We start from the raw sequence: 17,146 nt of genomic DNA on the forward strand, positions 1-17,146 counted from the left end.
ACACCAACCATCCCCCCCCTTTTTCCCATGTTGTTCTAACCTCCATCCTTCCTCTAATGTGATCGCCATACACCATCCCCCCACTCCTCTCCCCAGGCCTACACAACCCAGGCCTGCTTACAGTAGATTGGGGGCTACGCCCCCTGTCGGCCACAGCCCCCACCTGTAAAGCAGCCAGCCAGAGGGGCCCCCCAATATGAAGGGACCCCTGCTTCAAGAGAGGCCCCAGGCCTTCAGGCCTCTCTCCCAGGGGATCGAGGGCTGCCCACCCAGACAGCTGCAGCCCCTACCCCAAAGCTCAGCAACAGACAGGGGATTCGTCCCTAGACTGCTCCTTGCCTGAGACTTTCTTAACCCAGCTGCTAGCTAGAAGGGGCCCTTAAGGGGCTCCCAGGTATTCCCTGAGTCCCCTGAAAAAAGGGGGGGATCAGGATCCCCAGGCTCACCGAAGGCCTGTGCCTCGGAGGCTGCAACCCTGCTAATCTAACTGAGGGGGGAGATTCACAAAATCCACCCCCCTCCGACACCCAGCTACTCTGGCATGCAGACAGGCTTCACTCAATGAAGACTTTGCCACTTAAACTGGGCTAAGAGGCCCTGAAAATCTCTCTCCCTACCTGTGTCCTAACAGAAACTTTTTCTTCCAAAAGAGGGCCTCTCACTTCTGTCCAGCCCCTTTTAACTCATCCTATTTCTAATCACCTCCTACCCCACGCTCCACACTAGCACAGCCCCCTCTAGCCTTACGACATTTAAATAACCATTAACACCCTTGGGCTAGGCCTCCCACCCCGGTCATGTAGGCCCTGTGCCTAAATTCTTACCGTTACGGGCCTCTGTTGACATTAGGTTTTACTTACTGTTGTGATTTGCTTGCTACAAACAGTTTTGCTCCTCTGCTTCTAGCAATTCAAATACATCAGCAAAATTAAAAAGTGAAAATGTCAGCTACTTACAATTTTTGTACTTGATAAACATGAAGCAAAACTGTTTTGTAGTCAGCTAATAGAAATATAGAACTTGTTTCATTTTTGTCTCATTTTTCTGGCTAGTGGATATCCAGCATCATCCAGCCATTTTCTTCCCTTCCTGACTGGCTGCATTTTATTCATTGTATTGTAGTTCTTCCCAGAATAGAGGTTCAGCTTCACAATGGGACCAATTTACTAGACCTATTCTTGTAATGTTGAGGATGTCATAATGCTTGTCCCAGCCAATTGCCAATGAATGCCAGGAAAATACCCCAGAATTTTTATCCACACAAGTAGGACAGACACCGTAAGCCAAATGCAATAACATTTAACAACAATAACAATAATACAATAACCATTTTAACAACATCATAAATTAACTTTATGCAAATAATTAAGATAACAAACAACAAATAAATAACTTGGAATAAATTTAAATAACATTTAAATACCATTTAAAGGAGCATTTAACATAAATATACTCAACACTATTAACATTAACCCTTAACAAACCAATCTATCACCCAAAACCACTAGGTTGCCGGTCCGGAAGGCAAAGTCCGCCACCACCACTTTTCCTTGAACACCACCATCATACCATTCTGGCCCCCTAGCAGCACAGCACCACCAAGGGGCCTCCAACATTCCACTTAACCGAAGGGGGAGGGTGGTTCACCACCACCTTGGGTGCCCCCCCCCCTAACCGTAATTAAACCAGACTCTTACCTTCCACCAACCTCAACCGCCCCACACACCTAACTAACAGGGCGGGTGGGTGGGAATTTCTTTTCCCAAAAAATGTGCTGAGGATCCGTTACACCTTCCTTTTATCTCTTACTCTCTTCCCCTTAAACTTCTGACCCCTCTCTCTTCTCCGACCCTCCCTTCCACTGTAACACAATCTCACACCTGCTCTCCCCCCCCCCTTCTTCCGAGCAGCACGTGCCCCCTGTCATGTCGCCCCTTGCATATTCCCTGCTACGGGCCTCTCTTACTGTCTATGGGGAATACATTTGGGGGAGTCAGAAATGGAAAAGGATCTGGGGGTTCTCATAGATCATAGACTTAATAACAGCATGCAATGCCAAGCTGCAATATCTAAAGCTAGTAAAGTACTTTCTTGTATTAAAAGAGGAATAGACTGCAGAAATGGAGACATTATCCTGTCCCTGTACAAAGCATTGGTCAGACCACATCTGGAATATGCAGTCCAGTTTTGGGCACCAGTTCACAAAAAGGTCATTGTGGAATTGGAGAGAGTGCACAGAAGGGCAACTAAATTAATAAAAGGAATGGAGGAGCTCAGCTATGAGGAGAGATTAGCTGAACTGAATCTATTCTTCCTTGAAAAGGGATGTTTAAGGGGGGATATGATCTCCCTGTGTAAATATATAAACAGTCCATATGGAGAACTCTCTTCCCCAATATTCACTTTGAGATCATTACAAAGAACAAGGGGCACTCTTTGCATCTGGAGGAAAAGAAGTTTAAGCTCCGGATAAGGAAGGGATTATTCACTGTAAGGTCCGTGAAACCGTGGAATCAGCTCCCTCAGGAAGTAGTTTCAGCAACTACTATAGACTGCTTTAAGAAAAAGCTGGATGTTTTTCTAGAAGCACAGAATATAACTGGGTATTAAGGCTTTAAAGTAAAAATAACAGTGACTGTTGATCCAGGGAACATCCGATTGCCTCATGGATTCAGGAATGATTTTTTTCCCCTGTTGAAGCAAATTATACCGGGTTTTTTTGCCTTCCTCTGGACCAACTATGTCTTTTAGGGTTTTAAATCTGGTATATGTCTATTTCCCTAGTGGTTGAACTTGATGGACTTATGTCTTTATTCAACCTAACCTACTATGTAACAGATCAATGTACATTAGTGTGGTGGTCAGTGCGAAGACTGCCTCATACATTGCTGGAGAGTGGAAAGAATGTCACTCCTACAGATAGCCAAAAAGCATAATTGGTGTCACATAAACTCACCTGAGAGACACACATGTCTCATTGTTTAAGGAACCCCTACAAAGTTCTTGAAGAACCCTAGGGTTCCAAGAACACTTATAAGAAACACTGCTCTAGAGGAAGGAGGAAGATTTGTGAGTAATTTTTTGCATGCCTTCAGGTCACTTTTAGTGCTTACCTTACTTACAGAAAATGCTATACAAGACCACATGTGTGATTTTCTTTATTAGGGCTGTCCAACTGCAGCCCTTAATTTTCATATAAAAAGCAACTTTTAGTTCCGATGAATAGCAGAAACAACAGTTCTGAGGTGGCTTACAGACAGTTGGCACCTTGGTAGCTTCTGCTCTTTATCCTAAAAAAACAATATTTCAGCATCTTACAGCGGGCAGTACTAAACTGCCCAGTTTCACACATAATATTTTTGGACAGCCATGGATGTGACGTGTAGTGACTCAAATTTTAGGCACAGTTATTGGGTGTGAGGAAAAAATAAGCACACCACAACCTCAAAATCCATCTAACCCAGCCCTTACTGACTTTTTGTAAATCCTACCTTACTAAATGTACAGATATCTGTCGTTGAGAATTGCACTTGAACACGGGTCTTCATACTTTTGTTCTGCTGAAAGGGTGATCAGCCATTTGGGCCTATTGTCCTCTCCTCATCATAGACTAATCAGCCATTTTTATTCCAATGTTAATATTTGAGTAGGTCTTCTTTAATTGCATGCAGAGGAACTTGCTAACAAACTCTTGCGGCAACTCACTCTGAGAGATATTGTAACCACATCAAGTGACCAGCATTTATGGTGTAATGAGTCCACTGCTCAGTTCCTACACATATTTTACCCTTGGACAGAAACAGACCCTGTGATGAGGTCACATGCTGAAAGTTTCCGTGAGAACATCTTCATTCTCCTCTACAACAATAATTTTCTACTTAAGTAATCACTTTTTCTGCACCCACTGAGAACAACATTGATTAAACATTATTAACATTAAAGCTAATTTTTTATATATTTCAGGCAGCAAAACATGTTTAAAGAATATGTAAGCATAAAATAAATAATAACTAAAATCTTATATATAAACCTAGACATATTACATGTATATAAAATTTCAAAAATATTAATTTACAAGTTTTGTAGCTGCAGCTTTTTTTAACATTATACCTGTAGATCTTTCCACGAATACATGGTGGGCTCAGTGGCTGGCCCTCTGTGGCACTAGGGTCCCAGGTTCAAAGATTGTCAGCTCTTTTGAGGGACAGACTATTGACTTTGTAAAGTGCTATGTAATATGTTACCACTATATAAACACAAGGTAATAATGACAATACAATGAGAACACCTTGTTCTCTGGTGTTGTCACTCTGTTACGCACATTTTCAATCCAGACTACCAGTACTGATCTGCCACAAAGCATTAAAAGGAGATAACAGTATTAATATATTTTAAAAAAAGAAAATGTTTATGGTACTTGGTGTTTTATAAAACTAAATCTTTATCTAGTCAGAGGTTATATCTACTTTAATAAATGCTATTGTCTTTAATGTCTCACTTTATTGCACTACTATAAACTCATTCTCGCTGATGACTATTATGTGATAGCTCTCTATGTACTTTTATTTAGGGTTTCTTACGTTAATGTGTATGTAATGGTAGAGTCAGTGTTTCTCAAACAGGGTTCTGTGGAAGCCTGGGGCTCCTCCAGAGGTTGCTAGGGGATAAGTTTAACAGATTTCATGATTGCTTCAGCTATCTGTGTACAGCCACCCTGCACTGTTGACAGGTCCATGACTTTATGAGTTGCTATCCTCACTGCTAGCACCATGGGGGACTTTCATGATGATGGCAATCCAAGTAAAGTCATTTGTTGGCCACTGATAATGTAACTCCTGTGTATGTATGTGCTACATTTTCTCCCTGAGCCACACAGTATGGAGCTAAAACAAAAGGCAACCGGGAGTCAGGGCTTTTTTTGACAAAAGAGACATTGGGCCTGGTTTAATATAGCTTTCCAAGACTATCATAGGAGAACCTGTGATATAGCAAACCTGGAAGGGATTTCCTAAAAATCATTTGCTACATCACCCAGATTTTCCCATGTTGGTCTATCTTCCCTAGTTTAAAGAACTTTTATTAAATCAGGTCAATTGCATGTTTTATTTATAATTTAACAATTGCAATTGTTTTTTTAAATTTAGGTCTGCTTTAAGTGATGTTTTACAGACGCGATCCTAAAAATAGGAAGACCTATAGGTTTGCAAAGTTTTTAATAAACCTGTAAAACCACCCCGGGTCTGGACATCCCTCTTTATTTAGAGATGGAAAAAACTGTCCTTTTAACAATGAAATGGAGCTACTAAGACCCATGCACCTTGCTGCTAGAGCAAATAAGGAAGAACATGTATAAGTGTTTGGCAATGAAACTTCTATATCAAAGCATCAGTGTATGAGATCATGCATGTGTGCTTACCATGATTAAATGTCTGCACAATGTTACATGCAGGTTACCGACTCTGTTACCATTAAAGACGCATGCACTATAGAATTTTAAGTTTTATATACAGCAGCACTTGTAATTAATTTATCCACATGTAATTCTTTGTTAACATAGAAATGTAATTTTGATGCCAAGAAAGTAAACAGTATCTTCCCAGAAGCAATGTTCGAGTATTGACATGCACTAGACAGGAAGTAGCTGCCAGTGTCCGTTTCACAGCCCACACAACAGTGTTGGTCTACATATGTCACAGAGGTGATACTCATGAAACCATGGCCACAGGAAATAAACTTATTGCAGAATTGCCTTTTGTAGTTTGGTAAGCTGCAGACCTCGACAGAAAAAAGATGTCCTAAAATGTTTTTGATCATATTGCTGTATACCATAATGTTGTATGCATTTAAAGATGTTTTTAAGAAGTATATGTACATATATATATATATATGTTCTACCAGGGATGCTGAAATGCAAAATGTATTTCTAAGATTTAAACGGAACATACCAATCTGTTAATCATTTTATCAGTGGATAAAGCTGTAAAAACAGTCAGTAATCATTTAAACAGGAGTCTTCCTTATATTTAAGGCTTTTATTATATTCAAAGCTGAACTACAGGCAGTTATAAGGGCGCACATTAATGCAGCTCTGTAATAATGAACATAATATTGAATGTACATATTTAGTACTTTTTTATAAATGTGGGTAAGTATCTGGATTTGACTTGGTTTTAACCTTTTGCAGTCCCCATACAGAGGAGCCCCGAGAAAGGAAGGGGGAAACAGCAGAGGTAGCCAGTCAGGTCTGCTGCAGTATGCTGATGATACTAAAATTGAAGGAGAAACAATAAACAGTCCACTGCTTTATCTTTCACTATCCAATAACTGGGTGAGGATAGGGGGGGATCTAGGTGTTACTGATCTGTGGCAGGGGGAAATTAGGTCTCTTTAGTTGTAATATTTGAATAATCTTTAAGTATTTTACACAACATTGGTTTCAAAGTAATGTACTATTGTGAAATTGATACTCATATTGATTTTCAATTCTTTGATCATACAGGTGACATTCCCGGTCTGAGTATTGCTTGGTACTATGGCTGAAAATACAAATCATTTACCTTACTTTTTTGGTAACATAACACGTGAAGAAGCTGAGGATTACCTAAAGCAAACTGGTTTGAGCGATGGCTTATATTTATTACGTCAAAGCCGAAGCTATCTAGGAGGTTATGCCCTTTCAGTGGCCCATGGACGAAAATTTTACCACTATACAATTGAAAGAGAATTAAGTGGAACATATGCAATCTCTGGTGGCATTTCTCATAGCTCTCCAGTAGAGCTTATTAATTATCATGCTTATGAAAATAGTGGACTTATCTGCCTGTTGAAAAAACCCTGCAATCGTCCTCCCGGGGTTCAACCCAAAATTGGACCCTTCGAAGACCTGAAAGAGAACCTCATCAGAGAATATGTGAGACAAACATGGAATTTACAGGTAAAGACATATTTTTATCCTTTCAATTTTTATGCTACATGGTGCACTTTTGCGAAGATGGCGATCCTCTTCAGCCATTGGATGATGTAACCCCTTTGCGTGCACAGGAGATACATTGTCTCAAGTGGCTAGCACTGCGTTTAGTGGTGCTACACTACACGGGGAATGCACTGTGTATATAGACAGTCAGGCAAGTGGTATAACAAATTAAAAAATTGAATTCTTTTAAATAATTTTGGACCCTCACATAAAGCAAATGCACAAAACCAGATTGCATACTGAATGATGCACCGTATTAGCCTAACATTTTATTATTAATAGTGACAATATTAAAAAAAATACTTTGTAATGATATTTTCTCCAATTAAGGACTAATATCAATATTCCTGCAGCCACCGCATGAAAGGATTGGTAAACTACATGACTGTGTAAGGTCAGAGTTTTGTTCCATCCCACCAACTACCCCTTCTTACCAACACTAATAATAATGCAACACTAGCGGGTGTGGTACAATTGGCCTTTTGGCAATTTATTATTATTAATACAGAACTTGAACTTATTACATATTACCATTTTCCATACTGACTTACATTTCCAACTATAACCAACTTTTAAACCACCAGAACATCCTATTTACCGGTCCTCAAAGACATACCATTAACACCGATTATCAACCACCAAGAGACCTGCACTTGAGGCGGTGCAAACCCACCGCCTCAAGAACTATCAATAGCGCATCCAACTCCCCAAACTATCACCCTAATTATTATGCCAATTCTATTCCTTAGGAGACCCATACCATAGATGACTCTCCTTCCCATTTAAAGCCAATTCCACACAACCCTGTCCTTGAGGACCTCTACTGCCACAGCTTCTCTAGTGTAACCCCCTTACACTTGAGCACCCCTCCACACCCTGAAGGCTCTCCGAAGTCCCTCCTGTGATACCAAGGACCACAAGTTAATTCCCACCGCACTGAGGTGCACACCATCCCCCTTTAAAAAACGAGCCACATTCTCCTCCAACTCATGTCCCTCAGGCCGCATCTCTGCTTTCCAGGCTTCCCAGCTCACGTGGGAGTGCCCGAAAATTCAAATTTACATCATCTAAACAACAAGGCAACATTCCAGAAAAACAGCACACAAAAACAGATTTTCTTTAAACGATAACCCCCCTACACTTTCTCCCACCCATTAGCACCCACCACTCCCCTCTTTTTTTATTTTATTTTGCTCCTGGCCACTCTATCTATTACTTTTTTCTTTTTAAGTTTAAATGTATTTTAAGGGCAGTCATACTGAGCCTGTTAATAGAACTATTCTCTAGTTCAGTAGTGATTTCCTTTCTCAATTATACGGCTCCTGACATAACTACAAGTACTTGTACTACATTACTACTTTTAAAGAGATTAATATTTTATTTTGTGAATGTAGTGCTACAGGGAATTGTCTGAGACCATAGACACATGACACGAGTGCAAGACACAACTACTGGTACGGCTCATTCGCAAATCCATTCATGTGGATACAATGTGTCTTTTCCTAAAAAGCTTTATGGCTTTGTATAGGATTATTATCCTTTAGTAGAAGCCATTACAATAGGACACAGAGTTAGTAAACTGAGTTTGACTGCAACTAAATAAACACAATTTTTAGCTTCTCTGCATTCTGGCACAAATGCCATCATCTCCACTTGATCCTCCTGTAGTTTCAGGATTTTCAGGCATCCTGACTGACCAGGCTGGAATGATTTAGCACTCGCACATTTTGTGCCAGGACCAGCATTATAAACTGCTTATCGTTTTTTTGGTTTTTTTGAAGCATAGTTCCACTTAAGGGCATCCAGCACATGAGATATAGTTTTACCTTGTGAAACATCACTGTTTTCTTTTTTTTTTTATTATAGGGTGAAGCACTTGAACTAGCCATTATTAGCCAAAAACCTCAGCTAGAGAAGCTAATTGCCACAACTGCTCATGAACGAATGCCTTGGTTCCATGGCAGGATTTCACGTGAAGAATCTGAACAGTTACTGCTGAATGGGGCAAAAACAAATGGAACATTTTTGTAAGTAACTTATCTGTGCTAATTTCATTTCTTATAATGTGGATAAACAAATTTCTCCAATAAATAGTTATGTTTTCTGATATTAAATGCAGAAGTCATGTGATATGGACATAAAACCCCACGAATGGTTTTACCTAGATGTCATTCAGACAGGCCATTAGGCATACTAGAGAGCAGCTATTTAACCAATCTTTTTATACTTATTCCCATTTAGCTCAAGAATGAATGATGGGTATATTATTATTAGGTAATATATACTATTGTGTTTAAATATTTAAATTACAACTTCGTTCATCAAATAGAAGACTGGAACTTGTCACACAAATAAAACCAGTAATTGATATTTTCTTTTCTCTTCTATGAAAAAAAAAGTATATGTCATTGGCTAGATACTTTAATTATCATTAATTATAAATATTTTAAAAATACCCTAATTTCTCTACCCAACCCTATGTCATACGTTTGTAAATCTATATTATCTATCATTTTCAAGGATTGTCTTAAAATACAGGGACTGAAAAAAAACATTTTTCAGGAACTATACATTTTTTTATTGTAATACCGTATTTTACTGTCATTATTTATTTGCTTGTGATCAAAATTATTATAGAACTAATATTGCCATCTAAATCCTGTGTTTGCAAATCCAGTCTCCTGTTATGGTCCTACTACTAGAAGGTAACACAGGATTGCTCGGGGCATGAAATCTAGGCGATACCTGGTTTTCACCAGGGCAACTCTCAAGGGGAGATTGGCTGGTGATCCTAGTCACTACCAGGCCCAGACACATTGTGGCTCCTGGGGTCACCGTAACAGAGGGCAGACCAGACAGCTGGTGGCTCAGAAGTGGTTAGGAAACACACCTCAGGCAAGATGTGGTCAGTATGCAGGCATGAGGTCTATGCAGGGGGCAAAATAGGCATCTATAAGCATCAGGTCAGGGCAGGCAGCAGACAAGGCAGCATCTATGATCAGGCAGAGGGTCCAGGTAGGCTGGCAGACCAGAGAAGGCCGATCTAGTGATCACTCAGATCAGGTCAAAGCACAGGCTGAGAACTTGTTAGAAGAAGTCCTAAATTCTAAGGAGCTGTTTCAAAGTCACAAAACCAGCCACCATTACTGCTAAAGCTAAATAGCCTCTGACCTTTTTAGGAGTTCCTCCTCCCTGGGCTGTGTTAGTGTGTACATGACCACCTGCAGACATGCAAGACCAGAAAGTGCGTCTGCAAGCTCCGTCAGGCAGTGACAAGAGATGGAGTGTTGAGCCTGACAGATCAGTAGGCAGACAGGCCCAGGATGGTTCAGTGGGGAGCTCCATGGAAACCTACGGGTAATGGGTCACTCATTTGTCCCATAAAACAGGTATTCTGTCCACTACTTTGCTTATAAATATTCTTTGCATTTACTGTACTTACCAAATGATTATGGTTAGAATTTGACTTATGTTTAGGGTTTAGTTGGGCTTTAACTATAGATTAGTTTGACTCCTGACTCCTGGGAAGTCTATGCCACTTTTATTTACCTGTTTAATGCATTCATGTTGAAGAAAGAAGGAAGGATAAAGACAGTAAAATAGAGTTTAAAAAGATATATAGAAAGGTAAACAAATGGATGGATTATTAGACTGATAACCCCCATGTTTTCATTTTTTTGGCATACCATGACAACCCGGTAGCTTTAGTGGGCACAATTTTGGCATGTTAATCAAGAAAAATATAATTTAGTGGATCTGCACATATTTCCTTTGATAAGGTTTTCTTTATAAAATATCATACTCACCACTGTGCCGTACTATGCTCCACATCATTTTATATATACAGTATATATGTATAAATACCGGTATATTCTTGTTTATGTCCCATCCTACCAATGTGATTTTAGGGAATGTTACTTTTCCTTGACAAGTAGTTAGGAATGCACATCATTTAGCAGTCAGTTTATTTATAAAAATGCTGTGTTAGGCAGATGCTGAATAATGTATTGCATAGTCCTTAGCAACACTCCTCAAGTACATTTCATAGTCTATAAAACATTTACTTGATCTTTGCCTATTTACTGTTCAGCATTTTGCCAGCACAGAATGGTTTGTTATTTTTACCTAACATAATTTTCAGGGCTTCAGGAAAAAAAATATTAATACATAGGTCTTAGCTGAAAAATCAATACTGACAATAATACTGTTGTGCAGAATTCTCACTTTTTAATAAAATAATGCTGTAAAAAGGCTAATGTTGTAAAAAAAAATCTATTTTTAAATGTTTTAGAGAGGTACCAATATGTTATTCTTACATTCCTGCTCTGCCAATGTCCTGCTATCCGTTCCTCTGCCATATTGTCTTGGTTCTTCTGCAATGCAATAACATTTACCTGACAGTAAGAGATGGCCTGTAAATGTCCATAAGCTTTTCATTTCCCATGAAAAAAACTGCAAGCAGTATAAAAATAAAGGTGTGTTATCCAAGACTCCTGAACATTGAAACAGTTTACATTGGCAGCGCTTTACCCCTTCTGTGTGATTTAAGCCATGGAACAAATTTCTTTGTTGACCCTAATTCAAAGAAACAGAATTACCAGTATTAGGCAGTGTTCTTTATACTCGCCTGATGCAAATTACACATGAAATGGAAACTTATGGCCAAGCTTGTAAATTTTGTTTAATATGATATTTGGATAGGAGGATTCCTTGTAGATTGTGTAAATAAAAAACAAGGTTCTGAAACTAGCCATTCTTGGGGTACATTGATACTAGTTTCTCCCTATCTTGCCATATTTCATAGCTAACACTCTTAAATAACCAAGTTGGCATGGTTGTTAGTGCTGATTTCCCACTAAACCCCCTTAAAGTGTCAATAAAATCAGAAACATTAAAAATACATTAATGATGTTTTCCTTTCTCCTGTAGCTCTAAAGCATGTTCAATTAGTTAAATACCTCAATTATTTAATTTCCTATAATTAGCAGAAGTGCATATCCCCAACGCCTATGACTTCATTGCATACTTGCTTGTCTTCCTTTATAGCTACTCATTGACATTATGTTTTGTAGAACAATTTTAAAAGTATATATAAAATGGTGTACTTGATCCTTATTTTTCTTTTAAACTGAGGAATGTGATTTAACATTTCTTTTTGTGCGGTGCCATAAAAGTGTCTTGGACTCAGAAAAAAATGAAATTGAAATTTTTTTCTTTTTGTTCAACCTGCTGTTTTTATCATTTTTTCCATCAAACCTTGAGCATCAGCAATGTATTTTCTTCTTAGTGGTATAAATGCACCATCATTTTGTGCAACAAAATAGTTAGATATTAGTTCTAAATGTTAAGTCTAGTTTACAGCATTTGTTGTTTTTTGTTTGGGGATTTCCAAACTACTAAAACAATAATATTGTTTGTACTGCCCATCAGCTCTACATCTGAAATAGAGTTTCTATGTGATTTAATAGCAATCAAAGTCAAATATGTGCATAGAGCTCACATTTTGCAGATTTACTGCCTCTTCTGACCTAACCTAAACATATATCATATGTAGTCCAGTTACAGTGTGTGACAATGGCCTTTTTCTCACTAAAAAGTAATAATTTGAATTAATATTACCAGTTTTTAAATGCCTAGTAATGGTTATATGGCAAATGGTAATAGAAAGTTTAAAAAATAGTGACAGCCAGTAACCAATAAGATGTTTGCAGGCCTCAAATTTAAAAAGAAATTTACAATTTAAAAAGAAAACTAGTGATAGACCTTCTCTCTGTTTTCTTTATCTATATTAGGTTGGGTCTACATGAACGTTTTTTTTAAAAACGCATGTAAATCTTCCTATTGCATTTATATGCATTTTTATTCACTTTTATTGGTGTTTGAAAACTTGCCTTCAAAATGGTGGAAAACACCTATGCCACGTTTTTTTTTTTTTTTTTTGCGTTTTCGCAAAATTTTAGACTAATTTGCATATTAAGTGCTCAAAAACCAATAGAAGAGTGTTTTTTGGGCGTTTTCCAGCGTTTTAATTTTTTAAACGTTGCAAGCAACGTTTAAGATATATGTCATAAACGTGCCTGGTGTAGATTAACCCATTGTAATGCATGGGAAATTCAAACAAGGGCTTTAAAAGCCTCAGGTTAAACGCTGGGGAAACAATCCATGTAGACTAAGCCTTAAGTTTCAACTTGTTGACTCCATTGTACTAAGAATATTTTTGTGTCTTTTTCTAAAGCTTTTAACAATTGCAATAATAAAATATTAGTATTAAACAGCAGATTGTGCTACTTCTGCATTAATGACAAATATGCAGCCTGACTGCATTACAGCAAAACACTAAAATATATTAATTGTTAATGAAGCAAGTAAATGAATAGCATCCTTTTTGCCCATGATGCCTTATGAGTGTATAGTTCTTTTAACTGACAGGTTACACCAGTAAGACTACAATAAGCATATCATTTTCATATCAAATAAAATGCATGCAAAACAAGTTATTATGCCAGTTCAGTATCTGAAAGACTGCATAATATGTTCTTAGTATGAAGGAACTTTGCATGTCACTTCCTGTACTGACCAGTGTTTAATAAGATGCTGTTTATCTACAAGAAAATGGGTGTAAATATATTCATTGGCTTAAAGTGGAACTGAAATTATAAAAAAAGAATTTTGTAAATTCCCCTCCTTCTTGTGCCACTAAACATACACTGTAAATGAACACAATTACATGACTGCACAGGAATTCATAACCTACGTGTACATAAGACCTGGGCTAGAGTCCCAGCAGCTGTCAGGTACATAGTTTGGCACCATGGGACTAAAAAGGCACTTACAAGTTTTACAACAAATACAACTTACATAGGTAATATTTTATTCCTGGATAAAAGCCATTGATGCAGGATTTTTGCTGTACACTTTATAAAAGCTTTAGCACAGGTTTTATCTTCTTCTATTCCTCTTGTGACATGGCTAGGCATACTAGTAAAGAAATAGAAAGTAGTGGTAGCTGGCTCAGGAAGAGGATAAAACATGTACCCGAATAATGTCCTATACCAGACATGCCAAATGTGATTAACACAGGGGCAAACTAAATAGAATACATTTTTAGCTATATCTACTATATTATCCTTGTACAATATCAACCGAGAGACACACCTATCTAATAATCTACTGCAACACTGTAGGACCTGAAATGTGGAAGCTGTGTCCAGAAGAGGCAAGTAGAAGCAAAACATTAGTCACTTGTATTACAGGTTCTTTACAGCTCATCTTTCTCCATGATTTATCCAAGTTATAGTTGTGCAAGTTTAAGTATATATGTTATTGTATTTTGTGAGTCACAAATGCTAAACCAGCAAAATGAATCTACAAAAGATTGCATCATGCTGATATGTTCTATCAAAATATGTTATTTAATTCACCTAATAAGATTTCTAGTAGGACAGGCTATCAGTAGCAATCCATCCCTATTTTTAATCTATCATTAAACATACACAATTTAATATAAAATATATGCTAGATGCAACAAACACAAATTATACTAAATGTATGAAATTCTTTTGTATGTATGAAAGTCTTTTAGTACTTTGTTTAATTACCTTGTCTCAGGACTTCCTTTTTCCTCCTATATTTATCCAGAAGGAGGAGTCTACAGTCTCAGCCAGTCTTTATGACCAGTGAGCAATCAGAGAAAAAAAGGGCACTTTTTACAAAATTTTAACTGCTTTATTATGCAGATCAATAGTCACGCCTTTATTCTACATATGAATGAAATAGTACCCATATGTTTCCCAACGTCTTGAGCCCCTTGTCTGTAATGGACTCACCGATTAGGTAATCACCAACTCTCTGCTTGACCCTCTTGATTCTGGCTTTCGAGCTGCCCATTCCAACGAAACAGCCTTTACTAAAATGGCCAATTACCTCATCGGAGTCTGAAGGCAAATTTCCCTCCTCCTTCTCCTTGATCTTTCCTCTGTTTTTTATACTGTTGATCACCCCCTTCTAATACAAATCATGTGCTCCATTGGTATCAGTGACACTGCTCTCTCTTGGTTTCTGTCCTATCTCTCTGACCGCTTCTTTCAAGTTTCTTTCAATGGTAATTCCCCCTCTCCCACTATCCGCCCTGTTGGTGTTCCCCAAGGGTCAGTCCTTGGACCGGTTCTCTTTTCTCTGTAAACGTCCTCTCTCGGTAGTCTCATATCCTCCTTTGGTTTACAGTACCATTTGTATGCTGATGACACTCGAATCTATCTGTTCACCACTGACTTGTCTCCCTCAACCCCTGGATAAGGTTTCATCATGGATGTCTGACAGATTTCTGAAACCCAACCTGGATAAAACATCATCTCCCCTCCCCCTCTCAAATTCCAACTCTCCCCTGACAACTGTTAACAACACTGTTATTCGTCCCTCCTCTCAGGCCCATTGCCTTGGTGTCACCTTTGATTCTGCCCTCTCATATTCGCCCGTATTCAGAACATTTCCAGGTCCTGTCACTTTCATCTACGCAACATCTTCAAAATCTGCCCCTACCTGTCCCCAGAGACATTGGCTTCCATTTCACCTGAGAATCAAATTCAAGCTTTTGTGATTTGCATTCAAATCCCTTCAGAGTCCATTCCCCACTTACCTTTCTACTCATTTAAAAGAGCACTCAAAACCCATTTTTTCAAACTTGTTTACCCATCTTCTTCTGTCTCCTAAAGCTTCTCTACTTCCCACCACTCCATATCTCCCCTCCTATTGTGTATTACCTCCCCCACCTACTAGATTGTAAGCTCTTCGGGGCAGGGTCCTCTCGTCCTCCTGTGTCACTCTCTGTATCTGTCTGTCATTTACAACCCCTTTTAATGTAGTTACACTGTATTAATTATTGCCAATTGCGTATCAAGACTGCAGAATCAAATTGAGATGAGCAAGACATACCAGATAAATCCTAAGAAGTATAATGTTTTAAGAATGTTAGAAATCCTAAAAGGTAGTTCAAAAAATGTTAGGTTTCACATTAGATATACCAGTCCCCAGGACCATTTGTAGTTTAGTTGCTTTAGTTGCCCACTATTTTACTATATTGTCTTCTATATTTACATGCATGCATTTCTTTAACTCTACATTTGTTTCAGTTTATATTACACCATCATTACCCCATCAGTCATGTGATGGGGAGTTCAGATTCACCTTAAACTGTTGCCTAAATGATTTGGGAGAATAAAGCCCATGTATTTGGGATCTAATATAACTTACTGAATGTCATTAAATGAACTAATTAATCAATTTTTCATCAACTTAGTTTGTGAAATTGAAATAAAATGAGAACTTACGCATATATTTTAATATTTAACATAGTAGACAAAGCGAAGAATATTAGGTAAAGTAAATACAGGGGGTTGAGTTTTTAAAGCTCTATAAGGCTGGAGAGGTTATACTTTTATCAGTAAAGCTGGGTGATCCAGCAAACCTGGAATATACCTGGTCCAGGATTGAAAACATTTGCCAACAAATAGCAAATGACTTTAAGGAAATCTATTCCAGGTTTTGCTGGATCACCCAGCCTTTGAGAGCTTTCATAAATCAGGCCGATTGTTTCAGTGTACACTGGTAACACCTATCTATGAGGTGTTCATAATTTTACTGTGTGTACTAAGTGGGTTAATCTTATAGAACCCTTAATACTAATGCAATTTTTATTATTTCAGAATACGAGAAAGAGACAATAATGGATCATATGCTCTGTGCCTGCTTCATGATAGAAGGGTTTCACATTATCGTATTGATCGAGACAAAACTGGGAAATTGTCAATACCAGAAGGGAAGAAATTTGATACTTTATGGCAGGTATGGTATCTCTTTACACATATTCTTACACTCATGACTTATTATCCTATGCTATCTTATTAGAAATGATTGGTATATGGAGAAAAGCTGTAACCAAAACTCTTTTACACAGAAAGAAGAAACACCAGCATGTGCTGTACAAACATGGTTAAGGGGAATGCTAAATGTGGAAGGGTGTCAGATAAGCTAAAAAAAAAAAAGAAAAAAAAAAGATGGTCTGGGAACTTTTAGGTACAGGTTGACTATCAAAAATCCGTCAACCTCGGAACCTGAGGAGTGCCGGATTTAAGAAAATCCAAGATATTTTTTTATACTTTCCTCCACACACAGGCA

General features: G+C 38.1%; 1 protein-coding gene across 3 annotated transcripts in view; it reads left to right on the forward strand.

The window, feature by feature from the left end:
* Positions 1-17,146, forward strand: part of SYK (spleen associated tyrosine kinase) — a 45,412-nt gene that overhangs the window by 22,105 nt on the left and 6,161 nt on the right. For all 3 annotated transcript variants that reach the window (XM_072415047.1, XM_072415048.1, XM_072415046.1), the window contains 3 exons: positions 6,500-6,934; positions 8,840-9,000; positions 16,675-16,813. In XM_072415047.1, the coding sequence (XP_072271148.1) occupies positions 6,533-6,934; positions 8,840-9,000; positions 16,675-16,813 (702 nt within the window). In that variant the 5' untranslated portion in view covers positions 6,500-6,532. The remainder of the gene's footprint in view (positions 1-6,499; positions 6,935-8,839; positions 9,001-16,674; positions 16,814-17,146) is intronic.

This window comes from Pyxicephalus adspersus, chromosome 6 (genome assembly GCF_032062135.1).
Source record: "Pyxicephalus adspersus chromosome 6, UCB_Pads_2.0, whole genome shotgun sequence".
Taxonomy (NCBI): Eukaryota; Metazoa; Chordata; class Amphibia; order Anura; family Pyxicephalidae; genus Pyxicephalus; species Pyxicephalus adspersus.